Source organism: Sceloporus occidentalis, unplaced genomic scaffold, assembly GCF_023333645.1.
Source record: "Sceloporus occidentalis isolate IW3139 unplaced genomic scaffold, rSceOcc1.0.p SCAF_1, whole genome shotgun sequence".
Lineage (NCBI taxonomy): Eukaryota > Metazoa > Chordata > Lepidosauria > Squamata > Phrynosomatidae > Sceloporus > Sceloporus occidentalis.
The window spans coordinates 76,542,445-76,565,043 of NW_028316981.1; the positions used below are offsets into that span (position 1 = coordinate 76,542,445).

At 42.6% G+C, this 22,599-nt stretch overlaps 1 protein-coding gene across 5 annotated transcripts in view; it reads right to left on the reverse strand.

The window, feature by feature from the left end:
- The window catches only part of SEMA3F (semaphorin 3F), a 175,084-nt gene that overhangs the window by 16,479 nt on the left and 136,006 nt on the right, over positions 1–22,599 (reverse strand). For all 5 annotated transcript variants that reach the window (XM_089525866.1, XM_089525848.1, XM_089525859.1 and 2 more), the window contains 7 exons: positions 20,144–20,237; positions 17,818–17,937; positions 10,573–10,712; positions 10,144–10,258; positions 7,155–7,224; positions 6,164–6,308; positions 1,852–2,074 (listed from right to left, as the gene is read on the reverse strand). In XM_089525866.1, the coding sequence (XP_089381992.1) occupies positions 1,852–2,074; positions 6,164–6,308; positions 7,155–7,224; positions 10,144–10,258; positions 10,573–10,712; positions 17,818–17,937; positions 20,144–20,237 (907 nt within the window). The remainder of the gene's footprint in view (positions 1–1,851; positions 2,075–6,163; positions 6,309–7,154; positions 7,225–10,143; positions 10,259–10,572; positions 10,713–17,817; positions 17,938–20,143; positions 20,238–22,599) is intronic.

Consider the following 22,599-nt stretch of genomic DNA (forward strand, 5'->3'; position numbering starts at 1 on the left):
CAGGTGTGCACAGATGGCTATGGACAGATTTTGATGGACAGCATCATGACAAGGTTCAACTCTGCACTTTGATATGATTAAGATTAAATTACAACAAAAAGGGGAGGAGGAAGAAGAAAGTGCTCTAAAAGAACACTGATAGTTTATTTTTAAAATAATCCATAATAGGGTTTCCAAGGACATATACATATATTCTGAAACACAGGAGGTGGGGAAGAAGCCCATCTCTCTTAGTGTTGCCAGAGGGAAAACTGGAGACAGCTATTGTCCCTTCTGTGGTTATGTAGAAGAGGGAATGTCACCAATGGTTTGGTCCCTTGCTGCAGGACAAGCAGCACCTGCTGAAATTCCCTCTTCTACCATTGAAGGTATAGAAGTGATTTCTATTTTTCATTCTGGTGACCCTAAGCCCCCTCTTTCTTCACCTTTTTTATGAGCAGCAGCCTGCTAAATTAATTCTCATCACTTGTTTCTTTTGAACTGTGAACTTGAAGCTTGATTGCCAGTTCATGCAGCTGGAGAGGAAACTGCAAAGAGGCATTTCTTGCTCAGGCCGCCAAGCCATTCCTCTCCTCTGTTTGCACTCTGAATCAAATGCTACCCACAGCCATTCATTTATTCCATGAGGTAGCCCAAATCCCTCAGACCATTCAGGTCTTTTTGTTTGTTTTTTGCTTCTTTCTGCAGCAGGAAGCAACCCAGATCTGGAGATTCGTTACACCTATGGCCAGAAAGAAAGAGGAGACTCCCTATAGGCTATGACAGGTGGTGGCTGGACTGTGCACAGCTGCTGGGTGCAGTGCAGTGAACTGGGCAGCCCGAAGAACAGCTGTGCTGAGACAGAGCCTTTGCCAGCTAATGAGAACTTTCTGGGTCATTAGCATTCCTGGCCACCTGCTTAGAGGGCTGGCGGTGCTCCCTCAGCCCGCTGGGAGACAAGGAACTCACCTACAGCAGACTAGACCTCATGCAAGCAGTCTCCCCATTATTAGTGTGCTAGACATGCTCTCCTCCCTGTATGAATTCTTGACAATCAAACACCCCTTCATCTAATCCCTATGCTTTTGTTCTTCAGCTCCATGGCCAATAATAGTATTCTACTTCACTTCAAGAGAAGAGCCTAACACACAAGCAGAAAACAGTGTGAAACTGAAGATGTGTTACTTCCACTAGTTTACAAGGAGAAATGGATGTTGCTCAGTTCAAACTGGGAGAATTGTTACCTACTCACAAAGCTGGGAGCAGAATGCTACTTCTATCAAAGAATCAAAGAGTTTGCTACTACAACTTGGAGTCTTCCAGATATTTTTGTCTGCAACCCCTATAACCTCTGACCATACTAGCTGTGGATAGTGGGGTGTGTGGTTTAAAGCATCTAGATGACAAGTTTGCCTGTCTCCGTTTCAGATAAAGGCAAGGCTTGAGCTGCTGGATGGACATATTTGTGAACTGGAGCATGAACTAGTTCCCAGATACAGCAAGGCATTTCTTACCATCATAGGAACTCATGGAGGCTTTCTCATTCACTCTGGCCTGAAAGATCTTTACTGTCATTCTATTCCTCTGAATTCTGCAACTGTAGGATTAACACCTATCAGGTTGGCCTAGTGGGTGGGTAAGGAATGGGATGTACTGTCAAACAGCTTGCTTCCAAATCTTACTGGATGAGGGTTAATATGGTGATGGCAAACAACAGTAAAATACAACAGAATATCCCTCCTCAGCCAGATGATTACTCCAGTGAGAGAATCAACCCAAAGTGCTCATCTTCCAGGTTGGGGAAAAGTGCTGGTAGTGGTGGTTGTGTGGGAGGATATTTGTGTATTCTTTTCAGTGCACATCAATGGGTACCTGTGCCCAGGAAAAGCACCTCATAGCGCCCATCAGCTGCATCCACCTGGTCCACGGCAATAGTTGTGAACTTGTAGTTGACGTTAGTCCTCACCACTAGTGGCTGGCGGTGAATGGGGTACACACCATTGTACATCATGGGATGAGTGCGCATGAAATTGATAACCTCATCAGGGTAATCCTTGGTTGATTTCATTGAGGGTGTGAATGTCCCTCCTGGGCACTGGAAAAGCAAAGCAGAAAAGATGTAAGAGTTGGTACAGCAGACAACCTATCAAAGCAAAGAACCCTGTTTTAGCTCTTCCCCTTGCCTTAGCAATTACATGTGCTATAGGAATAATAACACTGGCCACCACTAGGCTCAACCTAGCTCATGTTTTTTTTCCTGTCTTTTCCCATTACACAGCCCCTGATCTCAAGTGCCTCATTCAAGTAATGTACAACATGGCTGCTTTTTCCAAGAGGATTTTCTCTGCTCTTATGCCCTATAGCTGAAGACATGAAAATTAGCTGCTAAGGTGCATCAGGTAAGAATCTTGTAAAACCCATTCCTTTTTATTCTGGCAAAAAGAGAGGTTTAAAGATCCTTCCATTTTTATAGTGGGCAGAGAAGATGATGGAGCCATAGTTGTTGCCCCTCTGGACTATCTATCTGACATCTATTAATATCTCATCCAACTTGCCTTTGATTTCTTTACCCTACAAAATGATGCTGTACTCCTTAGATTTTTGCCAGCACTGAGAGATATCTTTGAAAATTTTCTTATTTTTGCTGATGGAGACTCTTAGGTTGTGGGGCATTTTTAGTTATTCTCACATAAGCCTCAGAATCCCATCTGACTGAGCTGCTAAACTAAGAGAGCCAACACAGTTTGTTCCTTGCATTTCTGGAAGTCTCCTCATAGAACAGCCAAGACTTTATCTAGCTCTTTTTGGCCCTGATGGGTGTATCAGCAAAAGAGACCAGAGAGCCGTATTCTCCAGGCCAATAAAATGAAGCAATGAGCTGTCCTTAGTTTTGGGTATTTTGCCAACAAGCACGGGGTGCCAGCAAATGAGTCTAGAGACCACCAACCTGGAGAGGAAACACTAATCAGCCTCCCACATTGTGGCCAAATGTCAAGCAGCGAGCAGGGCTGGAAAGCTCTTGGCTGCATTGTAGCAAAAGTTATGGATACCAAGGGAGGCTGAAGGAGCAAAAGCTAGGAAGAGAATGCACGGATGGAAAGTGATGAGAGGCATGTACATAAGGAGGGAATGTAGAGCAGAAGGAGAAGAGGAAGCAGCTGGTCTCAGGAGTGAACACCCTATACCAGAAGAACAGCCCAAGATCTTCCTTATGAACATCACAAATAAATCCCTTTACTGCAGTCATGAAAAGCTAAAAGGGGAGCACTTACATATGTATGTACTAGCTGAGACCACTAGACTTCTCTGGTCCAAATTCCCCAGATGTTCTTGGATTCTAAATTCCATCAACCCCAGTCAGCAATGTCCCAAAGGACAAATCAACATCTGGTGATGTCTACACCCCCCTGAACTAACTCAACATGATGTACATATATTGGTAGTGGCATTACAAGACCTCAGACGTGTTAACATATATAGAAGATGGAGGTTGGAATCATCAAATGAAGACTGTCTTTGTTGAAATGATAATTAAGTGAACTACAGACCTGGCAGAGAGAAAATATGTTTTCTGCCATCTTTGACTACATGATATGTGTGGTAAGAAAGTGAAATCAAGCTTGAGAATATCAGTTGAGGGATAAGAACACAAGACAGGAGGCAAGCCAAAGAAGAATCACAGGATGTCCTAATGATCTGCCTCTACTTGAGTTTTCAAGTAACATATTGCAAGTACGTTTATACTTAATATGTAACTTTTTAAATCATAATTTTACCAACCTTGTCACTTTTTAAAGCAGTGTAATGATTGATATGTCAGTATCTTTTTGAGTATGTATAATATCTAGCATTTACTCATCAATCATAATAATTGCTTTTGGAGGATCACATTTGGGATTTGGGATCTTTAAAATTTTTTAAGCTGTATTCAGTCCTCCTCCTCCTCCTCCTCCTCATTGTCATGGCACTAAAAAGCAATGTGTTAGCAACTAATCCAGGATTCTAAGCACTCATTTCCATTTAATGTAAAGCCTTCACTCCAATTTGATAAATCGATTTCAAAAGGCCCGTCGTTCCCACTATGAAAGCAGATCTTTTCAATATCCCCCTGTAATTGCTTCTTTTTTGGCATGATTGTCATCCTCACTAGTTTGCACCGCTTCAAAATACATGTCAATCATCAATGATGTAAGTGGCAGCCCAGCTTGAGAACTATATAAATTGATAGAAGATTTGATTGATTTTGCAGCTATTTGCAGTCAGTGAGGCAAGTAGCTGCAAAACCAATGAATTGAATCTTCTATCAATTTCTCTAAACAAAATGATAGAAGATTCGATTTATTGGTTTTGCAACTATTTGCCTCACTGTTTGCAAGTACAGTGCACCCGCATCATATGCAGGTGCCTTTTACGAGGCTTTTCACTTATGCTGAAAGCCACACAAAAGAAGTATCAATGGTGTGTGCACCATGCCGCGCATCATGCACAAGCCACATTATTTTCAATGGGGCTTGAGCATACACCCTATTTGCCCTTGTGTAAGGCAAAGGCTCACTGTAGTTGCAAAATCAGTCAATTGAATGTTATATCAATTTTATTTAAAAAAATAAATAATGCACCTATAGGTCACACCACAAGCACAAAGACAGCGGGGGGGGGGGGGGGTCATTAGTCCTTCCCCTCCAGCATGATGCGATTCAGATCTGTCGTTCCCATTTGTTGAACACACTTCAAAATCAATTATTTTCAAAAGATCCGCATTTGCCTTGTTTTATTGTCACAGAAATCGATCAAAGTAGGATCGGAACCAGTTTCAAATGGGAACAATGGTCATATAGTCGGAACATGCTCTAAATGAGCAAAAAAAATGAGTTACATATTGTGTGTGTAGTTTTTTTAAAAACAAGTAACAAGTGAATTACTCTACTTCTATTGCCCGCTAGTGATAAACATTCACTAGGCTGCAAAATTTTTCACTTCCAACAATGAAATTTGATTTTTGTTTGTTTTCCCCAGTCCTGCCACTTAAAATCTCTCTTTAAAAGCAAGGACTGTAAGAGCTAGAAATGAAAGCCTTGGCATGTAAAGCCCAATCACTCAGGAATGGTCCACAGCTATGTGGAAGAGCATATGTTTGGCATGCAGAAGGTTTCATTCTGGTATCTCCAGGTAAGGCTGAAGAAACTCTTGACTGAAACTTTGCAGGAGCTTCCATCAGTGTCTACTACATGGCCTACAGACAGATGGACCTACGGTCTAGTCTAAAGGGCAATTTGTTGTTCTAGGCTTGTCAATGATATGAACTTCTGTTCCAAATTATTTCAGTTGAAAATATTATTTCATATGAACTCATATAAATCTAAGCACATGAAGCTATCTCATATCAACATACACTGATGATTGAGTAATTGCAGAGCAATGCTGCTTTTCTTTTTTGGGTTTGTTTGTTTTGAACAAATATTAATTGTACCCAAAGGCCAGGATCTTATTTGCCTTCTATATACTGTTGGACTGAGTTCTCATAATTCCTAACCATTGACCATGCTGGCTGGGACCAATGGGATTTGCAGCCTAACAACAACTGAAGGGTTACAGGTTTCCCACCTCGGAGCAAGAGAAACCAAAACTATGTCTTTCATCAGTAGGCCCTCATGTTGTATCAGAGCACTATGGCTCAGAGTATGGATCCTTATACTTTGTTGTTGTGTGCCTTCAAATTATTTCCAACTTAAGACAACTCTAAGAGGAACCTATCATGGGCTTTTCTTGACAAGATTTGCTCAAGAGGGGGCTTGCTTTTGCCTTCCTGTGAGGCTGAGAGAGTGTGACTTGGCCAAGGACACCCAAAGGATTTCAATGGCTGAGCAGGGATTTGAACCCAGGTATCTAGAGTTGGAATCCAATGCTCAAACCACTACACCATGCTGGCTCTTGGATCCTTATACCACACAAAAGTAATCCTTTAACAAAAGAGAACACACATATGAATATTTCATGTATGTATGTTAGACTTCTGCATAACTTGCCAGTAGTGTGTGTATGTGTGTGTGCACAGGACAGGACAGAGGTTAACTACTAAACCTCTGAGCTTAGAATGTCTATATTTGCACCAGCAGAGACAGCATCACATCAGGCCCATGCCCCAGGATAGAAGTAACCCTCAGGTGATCTCATCCACACTTACAGTGCCTGGACGAGGATAGGGCATTTTGCCTGTGTAGGGCATCCACTGGTAGTTGGGACCTTCCTTGTGGGCAAAAGGTCCATTGAAGACCATGCGGATATCAGCCATTGAATAGACACACACTGCAGAGCCCTTAAAGACAGATCTGTGTAAAGAAAAAGAGGAGCAACCTGTGTTATTTACAAAGGTGAATGTCTCCTCACAGATAAAAGCTGACCACAATGCTTCCTCCTTCCCTCCAGGCACCCTTGTTCCCTTTCCCATCACAGCTAACATTCATTCTCTGCTTGGTTGATAGGAAGTCATTGAAATGCCCTTTGTTAGCACATGCAATGTTAAACTTTTGTTAACGTGCATTGACACGGATCCTAGAAAAGAAGGGATTTCCTGCCTGGCACAGAGTGCCAAGCCAGAAAGGCAATGGGGCTGGGGAAGACAATGCAATTTTGGTGCACTGGGATCAGCTCCAAGCAGCTGCTCTGAGAGAAGCCATAGTCCCTCTGATAAAACATTCCAGGATTAGTCATTCCAGTCACAAGTACTAAGAAAAAATGGCACTAGCTGTTGCTGTTTTAGTCTAACAAAGGACCTGATGCCCTCTTGACCTTGCAGGGGTGTAAATAGATCCTGGGGTGTACTGGCTGAGGGGGAGGGCTACACCTGCCCTCTTCCCTGGGGGATCAAGTCATCAGCTACAGCTGCTATGGTTAAGTTTGTGGGAAAACCCCCAAGCTTGGCAAGCAAGTTTGGGCTCTCTTCCAGCTCTGCCAGAAAATTTCAGGATGACCCCATCCAAGAGAATCACAATCCTTCCTTGGCTAGATATGGAGGACATCATCACTATTCACCAGTTATGGATTGGACACCCTCTGCTTTAGAACTATTTCACTGTCAGAGTTCTGACTAGTGCTTTTCCTTGTAAAGCTTTGCCTATAGAGGTTGATGAGAACAGAAGAATGGCCCCTGTATCTTGTTCCCAGATTGCACTCACCCAGAGGCAGCAAAAACAGCATAAATAATAGGGTTCTTCCCATCCTGGGTCTGCTGGACAAAGACGTCCTCTTGAGGAGAAAGGAGAGAAAGTTAGCCACTCATAGCATGGATGGAGGTGAGATACATAATCAAATACAGTTGGCCTCTGTATTCACAGATCTGAATCCACAGATTCACCCATCTATGGCTTGAATATATATAACCCCAAAAAGCAAATATTTGTTCTGCCATTTTATTTAAGTGTCACCATGTTACTACACCATTGTGAATAATGGGACTTGGGCAGCCATGATTTTGGTATCCACAAGGTGTCTTGGAATCAAATCCCAGTAGATAGCAAGGCCCCACTACACAAGGCTGTCTTGAGACAATCAAAGGGGAGATGTCAATGGGGCCTATAGCAAGGGTGGGCAACCTCTGAGGGTCTGGAGGCCATTTGTTCTTTCCCCTGGATCTTGTTTCTGCTGAAAAAGTAGCGAATAGCACTCTCAAATGCCTTGGGAGGGGGACATGATTTGCCATTTAAAGGCTATTTTAGGCACCCAACTTTCATGTTCCAATAGCCCCTTTTGGGTTTTGAAAACAGGTGGTGAGCGGGAATAGACTTTAAATGGCAAATTCTTCCTTTTTTTTACTTAAGGCTTCTGGAGTCATTACTTCCCATTTTCCCCACAAAATACTTTTGTGATGGCCAGTGAAAGTGCTAAAAGTTGCACTGGGACTGACCCCAGAGCAGGCAGGAGACTTTTGTCTAGCTGAGGGGAAGTTGGTAAACCACCCAGAGGAGTCTGAGCTGCCACCTTTGCTGGGAATAGGATCTCCAATCTCCACCATGCCAGTGTTGGAGACCTGTGTCTGTTTCTGTTCCCAAAGGGAGTGAGTCCACCCACAGAGCTTGATCTGCTTAAGGGTGGGCTGACTAGGCTTGCTACTGCTACCTTGTACAAGCTGGCTAATATAGAACCTAGTTCTGGTTTTGTTTAAAACCATTTACTATGTGAAAAGGGAAACCTACTTATAGGGCATTTCAACAAAACTATGTTGCCCAACAAGCTCACATTTAAGAGAAATGTCATTGCTGTTCCTATTCCTTATCCTGTCTTTCATCTTCCAGCACAGCTCCTCCATTTAAATATATATTGTTACCTTCAAAACTGCCTTTGGCATTTAATTTTTTTTTTAATTAAAAAAATGCTTCTGGTAGTCCCCCTGAAGCTTTGGTTAAATGCCTCCATTGCCCTTGCCTGGGCAATTGTTGCACGATGCCTAGAGACATGTGACTTTGCAAGTCTTTGAACTCTCTGATTATGGCACACTGTAGGTCTGTTAGATCACACACTATACTTGTCCATGCTAAGAGGAAAATCTGTTAGGAAGGTTTGTGTTGTGGCAAAGCCTAACAGGGCTGCACTAAATTGTTCTTAAAATCTCTTAAAGCTATGTAATCCTATGCAAAATGGGAGCTTCCTCCTCTTTCTCCCCAAAATACCTTTCCCACTTTTCCTATTACACCAGGGGCCAGCAAAGTGTGGCCCCAGCATTGCATGTAATCTCAAAGAAGTATTTGTGATCTCTCCAAACTCCCTAGGCTCCCAAAAAGGTTATTCTGTTTTAATCCCTTATTGCAAAAGCCACTTTGGCTTCTATTGTGAGAGAAAGGTGGGATAAAAAATTAGGGGCTATGCAGATGGGTGGCATGCAGCCACCCCTCTACCGACTGGATTGGGACCACGACAGCCGCATGCTGTGGCCCCGATCTGGCCTACGGAGAGCACAAAAAGGAGCCACAAAAAGCGGGTCATTTTTGCGCTCTTCAAGGGGTGCTATAGCTCTGGCGATATGGCTCTATGACACCCCTTCGATGCTACATCATGTAGATGCAGTGCCATTATGGTCAATCAAGGTCTGGTAAAGATGTTTGACCAGATTTTTCACTTGTAAAAAAAATCACCAAAGAACAAATCCTAACAAGAACAAGAAGAAGCACCAGAATCCCAGATCAGCTACTTGGTTACCTCTGTAAAACTAAACAGTGTCTTCTGGCCTGAACACTCCCCCCCCCCCCCCCACCTTGTGGACTCTTCCAACTTTATGATTCTATGATTCACTTTAAGAACCAGCCACTAGGTCAGGTGATGGAAGGTCATTCAGCTTCTAATTCAAGGTAAAGAGGATGCTGTTTCTACCCATTTGCACCAGAAATATCAAGGCTGTAACAATTAGAATCAGGACCTTTGTGACAAGTCCTTCTTGCAGCCTTTCTCGCTGGTGGGGGGTGGGCATGGAGGTGTCATGCTGCTTGTACCCCTGTCGGAAGCTAAATGGACCTCTTTTGCTTATTCTGGTTTCTGGATCCTAAGTTGGGCTGCGAGGGCCAGGCCAAGAGACTTTACTTAGTTATCCCAACATATTTAAATAGCTGATCTGAGATTCTGGTGCTTATTGTTGTTGTTGTTAATGTTATATTTGTATTAGTAGTATGAGTAGTAGTAATAATTCTTGGGGAACAAAATTATTTTCTTTGCAGATGAAAATGCATAGTACAGTTGGCCCTTCTTATACACGGATTTTTTATACACGGATTCAAGCATACACGGTTTGAAAATGTTCAAAAAAAGTATACATTTACCTTGATTTTCCATTTTTTATAAGGGACCCCATTTTGCTATGTCATTATATTTAATGGGACTTGAGCATACATGGATTTTGTTATACATGGGGTATCTTGGAACCAAACCCCAGCGTATAACAAGGGTCCACTGTAATAACTTTACCAGACTTTGACTAAAATATTGGTATAGCTCCCAGTGGCTAAGCTGAAGTACTCTGAGAATCAGACTGGAGCCTGCTGGCTGCCAATTGAAATTCATTATAATTCATCTCTGTCAAGATGTCAAATTGCTTAGCACTTATCTATACCTTCTTGCACTTCCCCTTCTCCTACCACTACACTCATGTACCAGAATTTCTTCCCCGGCTGTACTTACGAAGTTCATCAAAGTGAGTTTCAATCCCATCAGGCCCTGGTACAGAACAGATGAGTCGTGCTTTCAGGAATGTGCTCCATTTATTCACCAGGCAACAGTGCCCTCCATCATCATTCTAAAGCAGAAGAGAACAGCAGAAAATGAGTGGCAGAAAATGTTGCAGGGGTGACAGCTCTATTGCCTGCAGTTGGATCATACTAATATCAGTGGGATTTGCTTTGAATGTAAAGTGCAGTTAGACCAGAACACAATATAAAGAGGAAGCAATAGGAGCAATCGTAGTGGAGTCACTCAGAGACATAATGGCTCTGGTCTCATACAAGATAAGGCAAGGTGAAGTAAAGAGTAATACGGAAGAGTCCACGCACATGGAATTTACAGGGAACTCCCCCCTGCCACCAAATTTTGTTGCTCCTTCTCTGCACATACCAGGCAAATGCGACCAATGCGGGAGTAGACCACAGGACTCTGTGGGGAATCGGTGGACTTCTCTCGAAAGAAGAAGTAGAGCTTGTCATCATTCCGCTCTGCACTGTCTGGAATGAGTTGTGCATGGACAAATGCCGGATCTGCAAAAATAAATGAAATAACTGAAATAAACAGCATAAAGCATAAATAAATAAATAGTGTTCTTTCCAGCCGCTAGGATGTCATGGAAATCTGGGGCTGAAATAAAATCCATGTGATTTCCTGTTGGATCTTGAGAATGAAGTTTCATCTCCACTGAAAGAGACAGCATCTTATCTCTAAATGTTTGCACATTTTCTTCCTCAAGCCACCCAGCCCAATAAAGCATAGGGTTAAGGCTTGAGTTTACCTTAATGTCCCTGTGACGAAAGCATATTGCTGGGCGGGGGAGGGGGGAGGAAAATGGCTAAGGACACTACCATTTGACAGATTTGCCAAGGACATTATCATGAAACATGTTGTTCATTCACTTAATTGCAGCAATTTGCTCTGTGTCCTCTGATTGTTGCCTGAGCCATGTTCCTTTTATTTAAGGATAAATACCTCTGGGAATGTTTTGTATCTTCTCTTGGGTAACCCCCCTCTACCTTTTGGGGGGGGAAGTTCCTCCATTTTGGTGTTGGCTTGTCCTCCTCTGCAACTGAGGCCACCCCTCCCTTTATCTTTGGAGAGGGGAGGGAAGGGAGGTGAAAGCTGGGGGCCCCCAGAGTGTATGAGGAGGGTCATCTCAAGGCAGACTGCAGCCATGTCTTCCATGAGGACACAGCCCGGGAGGCTCTCAGCAGTGGGCAGCTCCACCACCTGCAGCCCCAGCTTTCCTTTCAGGCCCTGTGCCTCAGTCCTGGCCTCAGAGAGGCCTTGTCAGCCATGCCAGATCTCCTCAAGCCTTGACCTCGGCCCCACGTATGGCGGCACCTCCCCCAGGCCGAGAGAGGCCTGGCTGGATCTCCTTGGGCCTTGGCCGAGGCCCTGAATGTAGTGGGGCCTCAGCACCAGGAGGAGGCAAGGAGAGGGTGTTGAAGAGGACCGAGTCCATCTTGGAGGAGGAGGTGATGGTGGAGATGACTTGCTGCCTTGTTCCGGCCACATTTTCTCCAGTCCACTGGAGATTAACAAAATGTAACCTGGAACAAAGCAGGAATCCGGGATTGGAGGGTCAAAAATGCCCAGCTGGACTGGGACATTTTTTGGACCCTCCAATCCGGGATTGTCCCAGGAAAAATCAGGAAATGGCAACCCTACTCAGACGTCATCTTCATGGGCACATGCTAAGTTCTGCCCTTCTGAGCTGATGCTTATTTTATAGATCTCTACGTTAACCCATGGTGGCTCTTTGTACAGCTCAAGTGGAGAGAGGAAGCAACATCTGTCTTCAAAACTAGATATTTCAACTTTTGTTATCATATTGACATTAATCTGATCCTTAGCCTTCCCAAAAGCTGCAAAGGAAATACAGATTTCTGCACTCTGCTGTAATAATGAATCATAGAATCACAGAGTTGGAAGAGACCACAAGGGCCATCCAGTCCAATCCCCTGCCATGCAGGAACTCTCAGTCAAAGCATCCCCGACAGATGGCTTTCCAGCCTCTGCTTAAAGACCCCCAAGGAGGGAGACTCCACTACACTCCGAGGGAGTGTTTTCCACTGTCGAACAGCCCTTACTGTCAGGAAGTTCTTCCTAATGTTGAGGTGGAATCTCTTTTCCTATAGCTTGCATCCATTGCTCTGGGTCCTAGTCTCTGGAGCAGCAGAAAACAAGTCAGCTCACTCCTCAATATGACATTCCTTCAAGTATTTAAACAGGGCTATCATATCACCTTTAAACCTTATCTTCTCCAGGCTAAACATCCCCAGCTCCCTAAGTCGTTCCTCATAGGACATGGTTTCCAGACCCTTCACCATTTTAGTCACCCTCATTTGGACACACTCCAGTTTTTCAATGTCCTTTTTGAGTTGTGGTGCTCAGAACTGGACACAATATTCCAGGTGGGGCCTGACCAGAACAGAATAGAGTGACACTGTTACTTCCCTTGATCTAGACACTATACTTCTATTGATGCAGCCTAAAATCGCATTGGCCTCGTTAGCTGCCGCATCGCACTGTTGACTCATGTTCAACTTGTGGTCTACTTGGACTCCTAGATCCCTTTCACATGTAGTCTCATTCGGCCAGGTGTCCCTCATCCTATATCTGTGCATTTTATTTTTCCGCCCTAAGTGCAGTACCTTACATTTCTCCATGTTGAAATTCATTTTGTTAGCTTTGGCCCAGCTTTCTAATCTATTAAGGTCATTCTGAAGTATGATCCTGTCCTCAGGGGTATTAGCTACTCCTCTTAATTTGGTGTCATCTGCAAATTTGATAAGTATACCCCCAATTCTGTCATCCAAGTCATTGATAAAGATGTTGAATAGCACTGGCCCCAGGACAGAGCCCTGTGGAACCCAACTGGTCACTTCTCTCCAGGATGAAAAGGAGCCATTGTTGAGCACCCTTTGGGTTCTGCCAGTCAACCAATTACAAATCCATGTAACAGTTACCTTGTCTAGCCCATATTTCACTAGCTTGTTTGCAAGAATGTCATGGGGAACCCTGTCAAAAGCCTTACCGATATCAAGATATACTTTATCTACAGCATTCCCTTCATCTAACAAGCTGGTAATGTCATAAAGAAAGAGATCAGATTTGTCTGGCATGACTTTTTTCTCTGAAACCCGTGTTGACTTTTTGTGATTATGGCATTGTTTTCTAGATGTTCACAGACTCTCTGTTTAATAATTTGCTCTAGATGTTTGCACTCCCTTATTGAATGCTTACTCATTCTGATCTTGTTTTCCAAAAGTTGCCATAAAACTTTCTCAATGGAGTCAGCTCACTGGATTCTAAAAGAGAACTGAAATTTGATGGAAGAACTTGCGTATCTGATCTGATGTAGGCATCATGCAGTTGCTTGTTCCCTGTAGGCCCCAGGCAGGATATGAGCAGAAGGGCTCTGGTGCAGCACACCTCATGCCATAATGGCTAATTTTCTCTTTAAGATCACTCTCATCTTATTTTTGCTACAACAAATAATTCGGTTCAGTGTTTGCCTTTTGCTGTGCCTCTGCTGTTCAGTTCAGGAACCACTTTGTGCTGTGACCCATATACTAAGGCTGAACTGAAGACTTAGGTATGCAGGTAAAAAAAACAACAACACATGGCTTCTTGTTAGCCTCATTTTCATCAATATTTGCTCAATAACCATTTATTCTATCCCACCTTGCACAAAATTTAAGTCCCACATTACAGCTGAAAAGCAGACCTCAATCTGGCTTTTGAAAATGTTAAAATACCAGTTATTGTTGTAGTTGTTGTTGTTCTAGGTGTTCTTGCGTGCCTTCAAGTTGTTTCCATCTAAAAGAAACCTATTACTGGATTTTCTTGGCAAGATTTGTTCCAAGGGAATTTGCCTTTGCCTTCCTCTGAGGCTGAGAGAATGTGACTTGTCCAAGGTCACCCAGTGGATTTCCATGGCTGAGGAGGGATTTGAACCTTGGTCTCCAGAGTTGTAGCCCAATGCTCAAACCATTACACCACACTGGCTAAATTCTGCAGTTTTGGACTACAACTTCCAGAATTGGGATTCTAGGAGTTGTAGTCCAAACAGTAATTTTCTCAAGATCTATGAAATGCATATTGGACTGGTGGGGTAGGGGGGGGGGCTATTAAAAACAAAAAAAATTAAAGCAAACAAATTAAGATTCTGGAAGTTGTACTTCAACAGACTAATTTTGCCAAGCTCTGTGAAACACACCACATCAAGTGGTAAGCCCTATTAAGAGTAGTTAGCTCTCCATATCCATAGATTCTGCATCCACAGAGTTAACCATCCACATCTTGAAAATATCCCCCCCCCAAAAACAAAAAAAAAACAAAAAACAAATCTTGATTCTGAAGTTTTATACGAGGCACAACATTTTACTACACCATCATATACAATGGGACTTGAGCATCCATGGATTTTGGTTTTCCAGACGTCTTGGAACCAAACCCCAGCAGATACCAAGGGCCCACTGTACCTTTAAACCAAGCAAGACAAGATAAATCAGTAACAGCAACATTTCAACCCACTGTCGGGATCATGCAAAGACCAGCTAATCCTGCAACCAGATGACTTTTGGTGCCTCCTTGTTTCTTCAGCCCAGCAGCTCCTGCAGCAAATGGGCTGCAGACATGGAGATAGTTTATTGTGGCCTGCAGCCTCTGCTGCTTTTGTTCTTGCCAAACAAGCCAGATGACCTACTCAGATGTCTCATGAAAAGTTTCAAGAAGAAGTATTTCAGAGTCTAGTCTGTTGGCTGCATAAACTTTCCCTAAATCAGCACTAAGTCTTTCCCCAGTTTTAGATCCAGGTCCTATTCCTTTGCACATCCCATGATACTGTCTTTCCATGGAGCACTGGGAGAAAAGGAAATTCACTAGATGATGGGAAATGGCTGTGAGAAACTAGCAAATGTTCTAGATTTAGCCCTTAAAAAAGTCTTGCCTCAATAAATTATCAGTTCCATGAAAACCTGCACCTTCTCTACACTAAAAATAAAAGCTATTCTGAATTCCTTCACACATCCCAAAGCTTGCTGTGATGCAAACTTGTGCTTGTGGAAAGAATTTTGGATCCAAGGCTTTTTTTTCTGCCCTGCAACACTTTGAATGGAATGTGGTGATGGCTTACTATGTCCCTTGGAGTAAAGCTAGAGAAGCAAATCTTTGTCAGCCTTAGTAAAGGAATTAACATAATGGCACAGGGACCTAAGCAGCTGCTTGCCCAGGGAACATTGAAGTGTGATTGATTAACTAAGCCCTTCATCTACCTTGCAGGAGCCCTGAACTCTGTTCCTTGTATCACCTCATTTGTAATGTAAAATGAAGCATCTTAGAATTCTGTACTTGCAGAACTGGGCTTGAAAAGAGTGAATAGTAATGCAAAATCCATGAACAGGGAAACTTGATTAATGGCATCTCAAGGCAGTGAGACAGTGTTTCTCAGGCTTTATGAAACTATACCCTCCCAAACCTCTAAACTCTACATGCACATGCACGCACAACTGCTATATGTATAATAATCAATGATATATATTGCATATATGTGAAATCTAAATACTGTTGGTTCTTACACATACCTTCCCATCCAGCCAACCACTGCAAGAAAAAAATGGCAGAAAGTTGCAGTCCCCTAATTTTTCTCCTTCTGAGGCCTCTGACCATTGCCCTCCATTGAAGCACAGAACTGTGTGTGCCATATGGCCTTTCATGCAATCATAAACCACACTGCTGCCCTCAAATGCTGTGGAAGACACTGTCACATCACCATTCTTGAAGTAAAATTCAAGCTCTAGTGCAATTAACTTCCATATGTGGAAATCAGCAATGGCTACCAGTCTTGTCCTTTGCTTCAAACAGGGGAAAAAAAACATGGCCTGGCCCTTCGACCCTCTACCTGTGCCATTTAATTTCCAGGGACTTCTGAGCAGCCAGCCATTTCTTTTAATCACTGAATGGAAAGTCTGAATTGTGCCTGTTTCAAAAGGTATGTGGCAAGTACACCTGTCTGGCTTCAAAAATTATGGGAAGAAAATCTGAGAGGCACTGCAATCTGGGGTGTGTGTGTGTGTGTGTCTGTGTCTGTGTGTGTGTCTGTGTGTGTGTGTGTGTGTGTATATATATATATATATATATATATTTTGTCTACAGCCATCCCTGCAAAAGAACTGCAGGGCAGGAATAGTAATCGAACATTTGCTTACATAGATAAATGACATCCCCCTGAACCTGATCCCCAACTTCAATTTACTCAGCTGTTTTTGCTGTTCCACAACAGCTGGAGGAGCAGGCAAGAGAGGGCTAAGATCTTCTCTCATTGGATCTCTTTCCATGATGCATGCTGGGCGAGAAGGGACAGGAGATTAAATGCTCTGGATCAGTTATCAGTAATGACACAAAGTCAAAATTGCCCTTCACCACCAACTGTGTGTAGAGAAAGTAATGCCAGGAACAAAATGTTTTTGAATTACAGTAAGAAAAGTTAGCATATATCAGTCATGAGAGCAATGGGAGGAATCAACTAGTCAAAAACAGGCATGTCCTAAAAATCCAACAACAGCCAGATGGCTGAACAACGATCACATCATTAGGTACACACATTTATTTTTCTTTGTGGAACCAAGTTATCCTTGTTATCAATGACACCTTCAGCCATCTGATTTGCAAAGCCCAAAAACTAATGAACAATTTATAGGGTATTTGGGGCTCGGCATCATTGTGTGCTCTTCCTGTTGATGACAAATGGAGCATTTTAGAATGACAGATGCCAATAAAACATGCACAGGACAGGAAAGCCCCACTCTAGATTTCTCAGGGATTAGACAGAAAGTATGGGCAAGGCAACCCAGTGTATGGACAAGGCTTTATCAGAGTATTACCAAGGACAAAGGAGAGAGAGGGGTCTGTTGTATGAAAGATAGTATACCAGAAGCACATTGAAAATGTCACAGGAGCCTTCTAGCTGAGAACAGAGGAGAGGTAAAGAAGACCATTGGGTAACTGGTAAAACAGGTGGGGGTGGGGGTTCCACAAAACTGGGTTATGATTCCACTATGCACAACTAAATCCCCTGGCCTATATATGGACAGATTAAAGAAACCCATCATAGACAGCTGACACTGTTTGGCATGATGCCTAACATTTTAGGAAGCCAGCCCTGAAAACTCACTGTGGAAGAGTGCATTTACAGAATTTACATGACAACAAGTAGGAGGTTGCTTAATGCTTCTGCTGGCATCCTGTCTTCTTAATAAATGCCTTTTATTCAGTCTGATAACAGAGATTTCCTTAAGAGAAAGCTGATAGGATAAGGAAATGGGAGAACCATGCAGCTCCACACTGGCAGACTTTCTGCTGCTTTAAAAGGGAAAAGAATTAAGTTTGGCATACTTGTTGTTGTTGTGTGCCTTAAAGTCATTTCCAGCTCTTGGGAAACTATCTTTTGTTTTTATTTTTTGGTAAAGATTTGTTCAGATGGAGTTTGCTTTTGCCTTCCTCTGAGACTTTCTTAGGAAGCCAAATTTTGAACCAAATCTCAGTCTCCAATGGACATTAAGATGCAGCCTTGTTTTTAATTTTCTACACATCAACCTCCACAGTGCTCCCTTCCCACCCTTTGCTCACCATTTAGCCAACGGGAGTTGTACTGGTCAGTCCTCATTGCAGTCTGTTTGCCCATGGTGCGGAAGATGGCAGCATCTGTGCCCATGAAATCGATGTAGACACCAGCATAGAGTTCTTCATCTGCGGGCAAGAGGGGGCAGAGATCAGAAAAGTACAGGAGGCATTTTTAAAGTGAGGGAACAAGTTTGCAAGGGCATAATGACAATAACTGCCATAGTGTGTACAATGACAATTGCTGGACATTTCCCCATCCACTTATCCCATTGGGTTTGCTTTTAATTCTTGAAAAGAGCAAGAAAAGACTGGGAAGGGAGGAAACCTATTCTATTTATTCTTTGCTTAAGACTAGGTGGTCTCACTAACAATTCCTGCTCAGGTTACTGCTTCACCAAGCAACCCTGAATTTTCATATACAGGGTGGTTCGGAGCTCTGGAGGTGCTCATAATTCATATACATATGCAAGAATTCTGGTGTGCCTATTAATAGTGGATACAGACATGAGGAAAAAATGGGGGTGAAATCACTGGTACTTTCTAATTTCCCTGCTACATTCACACCATGTCCAAAACTGTTCTCAGTTCTAATAGCACAGAATTATATTTTTAAAGACCAGGTTATTTAAAGCTATAAATCCTTTAACTTTCTGTTCAGTCTTTGTATGGGGTAATGATCATGAGGGCAAGCTTTAAACCTGAAATAGCCACCCTTTGAGGGTGGCAAGATAAACCAAAAACAGGGGCAGGGCATAATTTCTGAAGAAAGGGACTTTGACTGTTGTTCTAACATCTCATCTACAGGGGAAGGCTCAAAATGATCAAAAGCAGGTGCAAAATAAAATAAAGATTTCCATTGTGCATCCACATGAGATAGAACACACAAAGACCACTACTATTCTCAACCTCATGGAATTAGCATGGCTTTCCATAGAATGGAGGCTAGGTTAATTAATATTGCCACACATCAAGTGCAGCCCTTAGCCAGATAAACTCACTGGCACAGGGAGACAACACTAGCCTTTCCCAGGTCTGGGTCACAGCTGCTGTGAGATTAATTAAGAAGTTTGGGACTTGTCATGTAAGTGGATACTGATGCCTGGACAAGATCAGAGGCAGCCAGGCCATATCAAGAGGTTGGGGGATTTGCAAGCACTAAGAACTTTGTCCCTTGCTGGAGCTGACTCTTGGGGGAGGTGGAGTGTGTTGGTGCAGCTGTTGTGCCAGTGGAAGGTCCCAGTCAGCTGAACCATGATACCATTCCTAATTATCTTCCTATTGTGACCTGCAAGCCCTATAGGAGAAAGCTCTGTAGGGCTAACCTGCCCTGTTTGTGGCTCCTAAAGAGCTCTGGAGGAACACAGTGCGTCTTAGCAGCCACAATTTTGGGCAACCACAAGTGATGTTGCATCACTTCCAAATATCTTTGGGCCTTTTAAAGAGGGGGAATTCTTCCTGTGGTTTTTTGTTGTTGTTTGTTTTGCAGAAAGGGCCTGCCTAACAGCAGCGAAATTAGTTTTGATGGTAGCCAGTAATTTTTGGTCAAAATATTGTTTTATTTTCCTACACTATTAAAAGAGTTGCTGGGGAAAGTCAATGGATTTCCCACGGTGTACTGGAACCCATCCATGCTACATATGACCTGCACAATTCCCATCCTTGAAGGTCAAAGGAATGAAATAAAGATGGGTGATGGGATGCAAGAGCTGGTAAAGTCATTCACAGCACTGGCCAGAAAGTATTCAGTCTTAAAATCAACTTAGAAACAGATTGAGGAGTTACTGTGCATGTGTGTGTGTGTGTGTGGTAAGAGAAGATGATATAAAAGCTGAAAAAGAGAAGGTATGGTGGCAGATAAGACAGTATCCCCATTAATTGCCCATGATATCAAGAGATTTAAACAAAACCCATAAAATTTGCAGCTGTTTTGACTATGGATCTGGTATTAGAATGCAGTTGACCACTTATTGTCATGTGTGGAATTCTAGGGCAGTAGAAGAAGACATGTTGTCTGGTGGACAAAAGGAAACTATTGGATGCAGGAGAGTAACATAAATATCATTAGTGAAACTTTGCCAAGGAACTTCTCAGATCTTTGCTATTCACCGAAGATCTATGGTTTTTTCTTTCTCACCAGATAGGTCACTGCACTCTAGAAGAAAATAAGTTCTGTCCCTTCATATTATTAGTCTCTGAGAAGATGTGTCTGGAATCTCAGCTGCCCATCCATGCCTAAATATGGCTAAAAACATTTCCTGAATAGAGGTGCTTTTTCCCTTGCTTCAGAAAGATCTTGAAATGCCACAGAACTCTTTACAGTCCAAGAACTCACTGATTAATGCTGATACAGTGTCCACCTTGGGGTCATAGGAGCATTTTCCTTTTCCTGACTCCAGCCTCTCTGGTTCCAGGTAGAATATATAATCCTGCAATGGAAGGCAATGGATAGTCAAATGATGTATGTTATCACACACTTTTACCTTTGGCTTTTAAAGCAACTTTAAAACAGAAGAAATCTAAAACCATATGACATACAAGATATTGCATGCACGAGTCACACTGTCCAAACATATCTTTCTGGAATGGAATCCTCCCTGAAAGTTCCAACACCAGGACATAAGGAAACACTAGCACATGATGCAAGCAATGTGTGGAAGCTGCCTTAAATCATTTTCCCTGGTGGTTACACTATGCAGCAAGTTCACTAGCTCACCATGCAGAGCAAACTATCCCCTCTGCCCTGCCTGTACCACTTAGAAGCCTTTTAAATATTTTTGCTTTTGAGACCATAATACAGTACGGTGAAAATAACTAATCCATGTTGCAACCCAATGCAAATAACTCACCTTTAGAAGCCAGCATCCAAACCACCAAGGAGATCTATTTTAAAGCAACCTCCATGGGGTGGCTGAAGTATGACTCTGGACCAAGAGTAATGGAGGAACAGAAGTTGTTGTTAACACATTGCCAATTGACAGTATTCCCTTTGATATTTGCATGCCATACTAATTCCCACCACAATGTTATCTGTTGATTTACAGTTCTATAACAATTCCAGATCAGTTATCTATAAAGCTACAGCAGAGTCACTCTCTGAACAGCCACTGCATTGACTTTTCAGTGAAGTTATATGAACATCATCTCCCAAATATCATTCCAGACCCAAAGTATCTGTTCAGTAGCTAAACTATCAGGGTAGCTTTTTTGCCCTGAATAAACCTGCTGCATAATAGGAAAAGTAAATTGTTAATATTACAACACTATTTCACACAATCTTTATCTTAATGGTGTTAATTTACAAAGCCATGCACAGAAATTATACCACAAAGATCCTGCATAAAACACATAGCCATGATGTTGTAGCTACACTTTCTCTATCTGCCTCCTGAAACTCACCTTAAACGGCAGGCAGCCATCTGGAGTGATTAAAATCTGTGCTGGGGCCAGAGTGCTGCACTGCAGGAGGGCATGACCAGCCTCTCCTGCCAGTAAGCAAAACTGTGATGAAGAGTTGTGAGAGTCTGTGTCTGCTCCCCACAGCATTGCCCTTCAGTGGAAGGGGCTGGTCACATCATCATGCAGTATCCTGCTTGGCCCCAGCACAGTCTGCTGTCATTGCAGATAGGTTACTGGCTTTTGTTGGTTTCAGGGTCATTTGCCAGCATGGCAATAGTATGATGATTGCAAATCTGAATATGAAGCAGTTATAATGTCCATAATACAGTAGGGACTAACAGGTGACCTGTCATACCTCTAGAGCTCATCTCTTGGAAACATCACACGACACATTCAAGGCAAATTTCAGGAACATCTCCACAGAAACCTGTTTCACTTGCAGGTTAACAGATTATATTACTATAAGAAACCTCTTGAAGACCAGCAGGTAAAACCACTGGGGGTGATGGGAAAATGTATTTTACAGTGTATGAACAGTGTTAGTGCTTCATTTCCAGATAGACTAAGTGCTACCTAGCCACATATGAAAGTATATAAAAAGTTGCATCGTTTTTGACAGTGTGTGAATCAGAGATGAAGTGTAATAAGGATCTGTGAAACTGAGATAATTGTGTGAATGTGGCATGAGTTATATCTATCCACTGAAGCATTTCAGAGAACCTCTGAAAGCTTTTAGATATCTTGTGACAAGTCACATCCTTTCCTTGAAATAACACATAACCACAGATCTTTCACATTTCTTTTGGAAGACAATCAAAGGCAAACAAGCCATGATAACCAGAGCGGATGTGATGGAGGCCTTACATATTAGGCTGAAACATGTACTGTGTGTGAATATCCTTCAAACTGCTTATATCATAAAACAAATGACACATAATGCCATTCATTCTCAAGTAGTATCTCACTACCTACCTCTGGAATTATGAAGAGTTAGCTAGGATGATGATCATGTCTCTAGGTGTCAATGTGGAAGAAAGATATGTGGGGTCTGTCAAGCCAAGATAGCAGAATTAGCCTTTGAGGAAGACAAAGTCCCGTGAATAGACAAATCTTTTTAAGGAGATATCTGGAATTCACTGGTCAGAAACAAGTGGTATCTGATGGATCCATTGCTCTGGGAGCAGTGAATCCACTTCTGATTTTACTGCCCCTCCTGTAGTTGCTCTGAATTGCAATCACTTTCCCAGTGCGAAAGCTGTCAGGATAAGTCTCAGCACTGGGAAAGCTCCTACACAACTCAAAGAAGCTCCAGTAGAAACATTGATGAAATTGAAAGTGGATTCACTGTCTAAACAGAAGCAGCTTCACCCTAACCTTTTCAAAAACCATTTG